The sequence below is a fragment of the Nelumbo lutea genome, chromosome 5 (assembly GCF_056320005.1).
Source record: "Nelumbo lutea isolate HS-2025 chromosome 5, American lotus-T2T, whole genome shotgun sequence".
NCBI lineage: Eukaryota > Viridiplantae > Streptophyta > Magnoliopsida > Proteales > Nelumbonaceae > Nelumbo > Nelumbo lutea.
The window spans coordinates 49,885,921-49,895,893 of record NC_142688.1 but is presented as its reverse complement, the minus strand read 5'-3'; the positions used below and the strand labels follow the sequence as shown (position 1 = coordinate 49,895,893).

The window sequence follows — 9,973 nt, the reverse complement described above, 5'->3', positions numbered from 1 at the left end:
TTGGGAGACTGTTTGCCTTTGGAGTTGAGCGGAGGAGGTGCAGCTCATGGTGAGCAAACCTAGCTCTGCAGCTCTGACACTGGGGCCTTGGCATCGACAACAATGACAAGCAGTCAGAGACTTGGAATGGGTATCAATTATCAGATTCCAGCATAAGCGTTACGTCCTGAACCAACAGTTTTTTGGGCAGAGATCTACCAAAAAAAACAGAAAAGGGTTTGTGGAGATTGGAGAATGGTTAACCAAGCCGACCTTAGAAGGTTTCTGAGTTGGGTCCAGTCCAGGATTTCATTCTTCAATCAAATGGGACGACAAACATTTTATCCGTCACCTCCACTAATTGCTTCGTTACCCAACACAGATGGGATGATTAGCATGAAAAACCTAGGGCCCCGTTTGGTTTAGGAGAATAGGGGTCTGGGTTATTTCGATTTTAACTTTTTGATTGAGTGGAATTAGAATCTCATTTCTATTCTTGCTAAAATGGTATTTATCTGTTTGAGAGAATAGTTATTTCTTACTTTTTCTTTGGATATAAAATTTTATTACTGCTGATTCCAATTATCATTATCATTTCTATTTGAACCAAACAGATTATAAAAACAAATGATATCAATTCCAATTCCAAAAATTTTCGATTTGGATTCCGATTCTAAATGCAAAAGAAACGGACCCTAATGTCATAACTAGGCAAGCTCTTTGATACACCATGTGCCGATGACCCTAGTAATTCAATTGATTACTCAATGTCCCTCCGTTTGAGGTAGTAGTGTGGGTTCAAATCATGGAAAGGCAGCCTTGTCACCACTAACCCACCAACCTCGCTAACTGGGTCTGGTGTAGTATATCACCTTAAAAATTTGGCTGTTTACATTCGTCAACCTGTACCATCCATAGAGCTCTCTGCCTCTCCCTGTGCCACACGTTGACTTACATGAACTTCAAGCAACAACAGTAACAGTGCTAAGGGGATGGCTATCGGCTATATAGTTTAATGTGTCATCTGGAGGAGAGAGCCTGTGGGCAGCCAAAATTTTTTCAGCTCCTCGTATACCCAAAAGATGGACACACTGTGTGTTGACATGGATAACACATCTGTTGCAACCGTGACCACAACACTCCCTTGCAACCCACCCTCCAATGAAACATGGATATCCTTCAATTTCAATGCGTTTGAGTTTCATTGGAGGGTTGTAAGACCCCGTTTGGTTATGAGAATAGGGGTCTAGAATCAGAATGGACTGTCCCAATTCCAACTGTTTGATTGGGTGGAATAATAGCATTTCTCATTTGAGGTTTGAGGGAATGGTCATTCCCTGCCCCTCCTTGGGAATGCAATCCCATTCCTGACGGAATATGGAAATATACTATTCTGATTCTGATTCCAAATCCAACTACAAACCTAACGGACCCTGAGAGAGGACTGAGACCATGGTTTATGATGAAAATAAAAAAAGGCATTTGATAGATGTGAACTCTATTCGTATTTCGTTGTGAACCATTGACTGTAAATGGTGTTCCTTTAAATAAGTTCTTTCCTTAATAACCTAGTGGTGGTTTAGGTTGCTAATGCTGTCCATTAACTTTGTTTTATTCTATTTTTTCTTTTCTGTTTCTGGGATGATAGGAGGTTCTTGGTACTTTCCATATCTAGACCTTCCATTCTCTCTCTCTCTGTTATGCACTAACATAATCTTCCTTGCACGTCATGTGCACGTGAATAAGGAAACAGAAAAGCCGTGAAGATAAAGTCCCACTAATCCTTCTTTTAGGCATTCCAGATTGGCCAATTACAGGAATCCACTATCCTCTGATACATGTACTCATCTTCAACAAACATGTATGTGAAGACATTTACAGAAGTTTCTTTGTTGCAACCACGCTTCTCTCTTTGATGAGATCACATCTATTGGATTGCAGACACATTTAATGGTAGTTTTGAGGGGAAGTTCTTTAGTCAATCAATCTTCTGTTCTTATTTTCAATGAAATCAAATACAGCCAAAACAAACACAAAATCAAAAGAAACTATGAATTTTTAAAGGCAAATTCAGCAAAGAGTGAACCGTCTTGTTGGTTGAGCAGACTCGGTGACACTTGAGGAACAAAGAATCTACTGAACTATCTACTCTGAGCCTCTGAAGATTACCTGGGGTAGCACTCCAGAGCAAAATTTGCCAGTTTAGTTTAATAGAAAGCAGGTTTGATGAGCTCCACTTTAACAATCCAGGAATCTTCCACGTGGCAAACTAATTTAGAGCTTAAAACAAGTCACACACTCAGAATCTTCCATCTTCCACATTAATTTGAGATGGTTTTCAACTTGGGGCGGTTGAACCACTCAACCACAAAAATGGGTTTGATGGTTTGATACAGAATGCAGCTGGTTGGTTGACAGTGATCCAACTTGCTGAGTGCTGACCTGCTGAGGCACCCAACAAGAAACAGAAACTACATTCAAATCTTAATACCTCTACTCAAACAGAGGGGTTCTTTGGCAACCAACCACACTAGAATCATCCCAACCCTGAACCCAACTACCCACTCAAGAATCTCTCAAGGGTATTTCAGAGAAACTGCATGAGAATTTGAAATTTCTACTATTCCAGGGCACATACACACACAAACAGAGAAGCCGTGCCGACCTCTAAAGATTAGTTTTTAGAAGAAAGAGTTCACAAGGAATAGAAAAGGAAAAGAATGGAAGAAGAGAGGAAGAAACCATTGCCAGACAAACAGTGTATGTGCTTGTGTGAATGATTCTGAGTCCGAGTGTCTGCTCTCAAAGTATTATTAAAATTTTGTCTGAAAGCCTCTGAAGAGTGCAAGTTCGTCAACAACAACAAACTTAAACGGGCTTTCTTACACAACACGACATTTCTTCCCTTGTCTCGCGCTGGCCAGAACGTGCAGCTTGTCCTGAGCTATACTGACCTCACTTTCCTCTCTTCCCATTTCAAAATTCATTTTCCTTCCACCAAAGCACTCTTGAATCAACGTGGATCCGAAAAAAAAAAGCATTATAATCAAGACAGAAAGAGTAAAAAAGTTTCTTTCCTGAATGCTAACTCTGAGTTTCCTTCCATTTTCAATCTAAATAAATAACAATTCACATTTCAATGTAAAGTAAATAAGACCCAAAATCCCCAAAATTTCTTTCATACAGTGGGAGAAGGGTAATCCCATTTCTTTTGCTCCATTTTCTTCCCTCTCCAAAGCAAACCAAATTCCTTGCTTTGGAGAGTGGAGCTGAAGCCGTAAAAAATTGGGTTTCCCAGAAAAAGAGAGATGGGTAAAGAAAGATAGTAGGAGAATGGGAGCTTCCTCGTCTCAGACGCTCAAGCTATCCACTCCACATTGCTTGTATGTCAGTGACTGCTTCCTTGGACTGATCACTATTGCACAATCCACTGCAACCTGTCACCACAGACCCATTGACCTTATTATTGTTTCTTCGTTAAAAAACCACCGACAATATGACTTTTAACTAGCTCTAAGCATCCACATCAATGGAGGAGCCTAAAAAATGACTTAACAACATGAGACAAACAAACCCAATTCCCCCATCTTACCGCCTCTGCAAGAGGGCGCATGTTAGCATGATTAGGCAAGATGGGTGTGCCGCTATTAGTTTTTCAGAGAAGGAAACTTTCAACAGTGAACTTTAGTAGCATTTAGGCAAAGCGGGAGGGTGGAAGGATGTATTAAAGAATGTGAAGCATTTAGCACAGAGAAGAGGAGAAGAGATGAGAGAAGAGAAAGCAAGACTGAAAGAGGGGTGACTGGTAAGTGCTTACCTGAACCCTGGGCGAAGTGATATCCAAAATCCGGATCTTCGCACCTACATCACCAGTAATCCTGAGCTCAACCCGGTCATTAAGAGAGGCATCTTTCACCAAATCAGCGGCGTTCGCCGGAAGCAAGTTGACTCTGTCGACACCCACGGTGGTCTCCACCTGCCTGACACTGTGCGCCGGCTGATAAAACCCCGGCACCGTCGCCACACCGAGCGGCACCCCTTTGTACATCACGTAGAACCGCGACTCACTGTACTTGATGCCCACCTTGTTCGGGTTCACCGCCGTGAACAGCATCCTTATGCTGAGTGTCAGCGACGCCCCCGTCGTCGTAGGCGACGGGCCGGTCATTATGCCCACGTACTGGACGGCGACCTGCTGGAGATCGAACTGGGGCTTCTTGGGTTTCAAGGCGAGGACGATTATGAGGACCACGGCGAGGACGAGGAGGGCGAGGAAGGTCATGAGCAGGAAGAGGCAGCAACAGCAGCCCTTGAAGGAGGCGGCCGACGAGGATCTGGGGTAGTAGTAGTCGTCTTGGAGGTAGCGCCGCTGCTGGGGGTGGTGGTGGTGGCCGGAAGAGGGGTGGGGATGGTGGTTCTGGTTGTTCTGGGATGGGCCGGGACCGGGTGGGTGTGCGGTGTGCTCACCATTCATGTTAGCCCTTGTAGCCATGGTATGCTACCGTGCGCAGGCTGAACTTCTCTCAGCAAGATAAATCCAATTGAGACAGGCCCCCTCCCCCCTCTCTTCCCCCCTTTTCTTCTTCCCCAAAGAGAGTGAGGGCAGGAGAGGGGAAGAAGGAAGAGATTTCTTTGGGCTTTGTAGCTTTTTTTTCCTTTCTGCTTTAATTAAAATATAAATAATAAAATAGTTAAAAGTGGGGTAATAATGAAGTACTTTTGTCTGCATGGCCCTTATGATGGCCCTTAATCAAGACCATAGAAATGAGTGGGTCCCACACCCTGGGGCTCGCTTGCTTAATGGCGTGATTCAGTGCTGCAGCCACAATATAAATTGTAAGTGTCCTATGTTCTTTCCTTCAAAAGTGTAGTTTCTATGTGTACCGTACGTGGAGATTGGTGACAGTGAGAAGCACTAAAGCAGTAAGGCACCGCGCTTTGTTTGGCCGCCTGCTGCTTTTTGGATTTCTTTTTTTTTGAACGCTATTGTTGAAAAAAAAAAAAAAAGAAATGGAGGGCAAATCTGGAATGTTCCTAGGGTTATTATTTGATTAAAATGTTATTTATGGAAGAGTTTATGCTCTTCCTAACTCCTGAACCAATGAATGGTTCGCCAAAATTAGAAAAAAAATACAAAAAGCTCAATAAGTAGTTCACAAAAATAAAAAAGAAGAGAAAAATTCCTTGAGTGGGACCATCAATGCCCATTTAAAAATTAAAATGGGGATCGTGCAACTCTTGACATCAATGATTGAGATGTTAAGAGTGGGATCCAATCACTTTCCGAGATCAAAATTTCCATTTTCTTTACTAATTTTAGGTAAATTTTATACTAACTATTAAAGGCCTATTTGGGATTGCTCTGCATTTGAGATCGGTTGCGAAGTTAATTAGAGTAATTTCCACGATTTTTAAAACCAAACCGGTTAGGGGTCCGGTTATCGATTTGAATGGTTCGATCGTTTTGACTCGAACGGTTGGCCTGTTTTGACAAACACATAAAAAATTTTCAAAAATAGCCAAAACTATTCGAACGGTTAACCAACTAGTTCAGCGGTTTGTTGACCAAAATCAACGATTTTGGGGGAAAAGGCGGGTTTGGGAAAAAACGGAACTAGTTAGGTGATCGGTTCTCGGTTTTTCCGGTCTGACCATTTGGTCCGGTCCGATTTTGAAAACCATGGTGACTTCATGCTTACGATTCCAGCACACAGAATGCCCATTTGGATTTTTGAATTTTCATCAAAGCCCAATTCATAAGTTATTTACTTGGATAAATGTACTTATCCAGTTAAGTGTTTTTCAAGAAAGAGTTACGTGGGTAAGTGCATTTATCCATATTATTTTATTTTTCATGTAAATAAGGAAATGGCCATTTTAGCTATATAAATCCATTATTACAATGGGCATTTTTGTCCCATTTAAGTGTTTACAACTTTTCCCCTAAATGAGAAAGTTATTTATTCATATAAGAGATGGGTATCACTTAGCTGCCCAGCAAAATAAAATTTTCCTGATTCTCACTTAAATCTAAAAAAAAAAAAAACATGAAATTCTTAATCAATAGGAATCAAAATTTCATTGGCCAACTTTCCCCCTCTCAAAATTCAGAAAAAGAATGCCCTGCAATTACAAAATTTAATAAATGTAAACGTCTGGAAGGAGCTGCGACCCAAAAAAATCCTCCCAAACAGGTATTAAATGCAACTTAATAAATTGGAGGAAGAGAGGTTTGTTGGATTGAAGTTGAAGACTTGAAAGTACCCGATTCAATTACTATATCCACTTTGCTGCAAACTGCAAAGCTGATCTAAGTAGTGAGTCAGCAACAAAGTTCGCTTTTATCTACAAAAGCTGTTATATTGTACAAAACCACTTTAAACCTAAAAGCGTTTTCTCAGGATTTTATTTGGGTGTCCTTCGTACCCGGTTACCTACCCGCTTAAAGGGTTCGGGTACAAGTCAAACAAATCCTGGTCTAACCGGTTCAGGTTCCGGGTCAGCTGCTTGTTAGGTAGATGGGCTTAGAAGGAAATGGGCTTATCATGACGTGAACGACAGTCAGCGCCTATTCTTGGGTTAGTAATTCTTTTGGTCAGTAGCACTTTTATCATGGTTAAGGATGTTCTTTTCTTTTTTCTTCCTTTTCGGTCTTAGCAAGAGATTTTCTAGATCCAATGTTGTTAGACTTGAGTAGGGTGTAAAATTTATTGATGGCCCACTATCTGAGATAATCTCTCGACATCCCTTTGAATATGGAGGTAGGGGCGATCATTTGGTTTATTCAATTAATAAATTAAAATTTTAAAAACCAAATTAAAAAAAACATCAAACTAAATTGAAACCTAAATTTTATTTTGGTTTCGGTTATTTCATATATATATATATAATATAATATATTATATGTTATATCATATAAAAAAGTTTGGTTAATTCAATTAATCAAATTTTTAATTCTAAAAACCAAAACTTAAATTTTTGATTTCGTTTTTCGGTTTTAACAGAATAATACTCACCCCTATACAGAGGCATGAGATCAAACATGTGTAACTGCAGGCTCTTTCATGGTAAGGTCAGTAGACCTTGCTCTATCCCCATCCATAAGGCTGCGTTTGGAAACGATGCAAATTAGTGTAAATGTAAATATGTAGAATATAAAACGGTTCACATAAATTGTAAAGTTGGGTTAGTTTTGCACTGACAAATTTGTCTTCTTACCGAACAGACTTTTTAGTTGTAATGGATGCAAACATGAATTTCAATAAAGCATATGCCTTTTTTTTTTTTTTTATCAAAAGCCCTTTTGAATGCAAATTTAATTCTCTTTTTATTGATGTACTTTTACATCTTGTTATCAATATAAATATGCATTGGTCTATCATTTATCAATGCATAAGTATAATGTTGCCAAACACGGACAAAAGTGAACCAGAGTGCAAATTTACCCTGAACTGGGATTTACACTCCATTTGCATCGTTTCCAAGGCAGCCTAGAGCTATTTTACATCAAAATAAACTTGAAACAATAAATATTAGAGGTCATAATGCCAATAAATTTGACCAAGCCAACATTTCTAAGAACCGAATAACCCAAAATTTGTTTGAACTATCATTCCTGATTTCTCTCCAACCATCCAATCGAATCCAATCCAAATCTGACAATATTGGTTAGAATTTATTCCATTTTTGGCTTCTAATCTTCCCTCTCTAGCAATCAGGCCATATATGACCAGCCCAATGGGTATATAGATCTTATATTCTCAATTTGTTTATTGAGCAGACTGGCCATCTTTTGAGTTACGTTTTCCTGAGAATTGGATGGAACTTTTGTCAAGTAAAATTGTAGGGCTGAAGCAGATCTTGAAGGAGTCTAAACTAATTAGACCCATCATTAGATTTTTAGACCAAAATATGTTTCGACAAAATAATTTAAAATTCATTATTTGCTTGAAATCTTTGTGCTTATAATTTAACAATAGATATGGTATTGAATAGAATAAAATGGTAAAACAAGATTCATGTAGTTGATTTCCCATATATTCGGAATAAGGCTTGGATGATGATCACGGCGACTTGTTTGAAATCTTTCAAGCAAAAAAACTGTACCCCAAATATCTTTCAAGGAGTTCTATCAAATAGGACTCAGTCATGAGACAAGCAAAGCTTATGTCGCTCTAAGTATGGGGGAACTATTTCTTTTCTATTGTTTGTCAACCTTAGACAAATAAAGAGATGAATGGTCATCTTGTCTTGTTCTTTTGAAAGGGAAATGTGGAAGAAAGGCTTCAACCATTCAATAGGATTCGCATGGGCGTTGTGGAGGCAAAATTCATAATTAATTTTATTCATTTCTTACATAATCCCATCTTGAAAAGGACCTCTGGAATGCAGGGTCTCTGTATTCTATTATAGACTTAGGTTTTTTTTTTTTTTTTTATTACTTTTAAACAGGTGTTTCCCCCTCCCAGTCCAATGTTTGTATTGTTTACTAACTAATTGAAATCCTGCTTTTAGGTTTGCTAACAATGTCTTTCAATTCAAGGCCAAACAACCCCACATTGATCTATAGATGTGGGCACAATCTAAACTAAGCAATAAGGACAGCAGTTAGAGCTTATAAAACCTAAAAAAAAAAGCTCAACAAAATGATTATGTGTACTGCTCAGGTCTCTTGCCCACAAATTCTTCTCATATCCCTACGCACAAAAAATTACAGCTACGAATTGGAAATATCTCCCTTGTCATTATATGGTGGTAGTGTCTTGTGGATAGAGATGTGAGAAAGGATTGTAAGTAAGAGATCCCAAGTGTCTCAACTTTGCCCTATGGGATCTGGTCTCAAAGAGAAGAAATGTCTCAATTAAACATCCAATATGAAATTGGTAAAAGGGCCATTATCCTTTCCAGCAATCGGGAGCCCTTAGAAGGATGAGTTGGACATAGATGATAGATCTAACCTGTGGTACCTTTTCTTTTCTTTTATCTTCACAAAATGACAGTTTTCAGACTCAAATCTGCATTCTCATGTTTGTCGGCCCGAGATTTTACCATTACACCAAGCAATCACATTTTCTTTGAATTATTAATGAACTGACAATCAAATCCATCAATTTATAGTTCATATTGGGTTCCAGTCATTCCATAGAGTTGGCAAGTGGTAGGTTGGGACCCCTTACATTTGTTTGAATGCTGGAAGTCTGTGCTTAAATTTACTTGCTGCTTTCCAGTCAAAGTGGTAACTCTTCAAGTATCTTATTAATGGCTCCATTTGAATAAGTTTTTGCTTTTGAGCTTTGGGCTGTGAGAAATAAAATCCGTTTGGAGGGTTGTTTTGAAGATTCAACTACTTTGAAGCACTTCAGATAAGCTACTCAAAGAGGCTGACTGACAGCCAATTTTGGGCTGTCTTTGTGGGGATTACCTTGGAAAGTCAGAAGCTAGCCAGTACAGCCACTACATTTGCCCTTTCAAATTGAGCCAAAAAGTGTTTTGAGCGTTTTGTAAGATTTGCTTTCAAAAGCAGAACAATCTAAAACCAAAAACACTTTTAAGCCTAGATAACAAAATAAGTCTTGGGAATTTGTGCTTTTGGGCTTTAAAAGCTTATCAAAATGCAACCTTAATCTCATCTGATAATTTCCTTGGTGAAATTTGGAGGCTTCCATTAGATGAAGACAGAAGCCAAAGGTTGGGGCTTACATTTTCCATGCTTCCATCGATTCCTCTGTGTCAAGGGAACCATATCCACAATGCATATGTGCAGCTAAGGCATTTGAAAACCCAATTTTGTTCATTATCCTTGTTCCTCTTCTCTTCATTCATTGGGTTTTCTGGTATGGAGAAAATTGTCTTTCCACATGTAGATCTATATTTAACAAGGCAACTTGTCCACCAATCATTCCATAAAGAGATTCTTAATTTGGTTACCGTAATTGCTCACCAACTATTCCTTGGGTTCATTATCCTTGTTCCTCTTGACGTTTTCATTTAGATC

At 39.1% G+C, this 9,973-nt stretch overlaps 1 protein-coding gene across 1 annotated transcript; it reads right to left on the bottom strand.

The window, feature by feature from the left end:
• Positions 1 to 3,048: 3,048 nt before the first annotated feature.
• On the bottom strand, positions 3,049 to 4,704 carry LOC148852296 (uncharacterized). The gene is made up of 2 exons (XM_088947756.1): positions 3,797 to 4,704; positions 3,049 to 3,416 (listed from the first exon to the last, which is right to left on the bottom strand). Exons 1-2 carry the CDS (start codon positions 4,469 to 4,471, stop codon positions 3,330 to 3,332), a joined length of 762 nt encoding a protein of 253 aa, XP_088803882.1. The 5' UTR covers positions 4,472 to 4,704; the 3' UTR covers positions 3,049 to 3,329.
• Between the last annotated feature and the right edge of the window lie 5,269 nt (positions 4,705 to 9,973).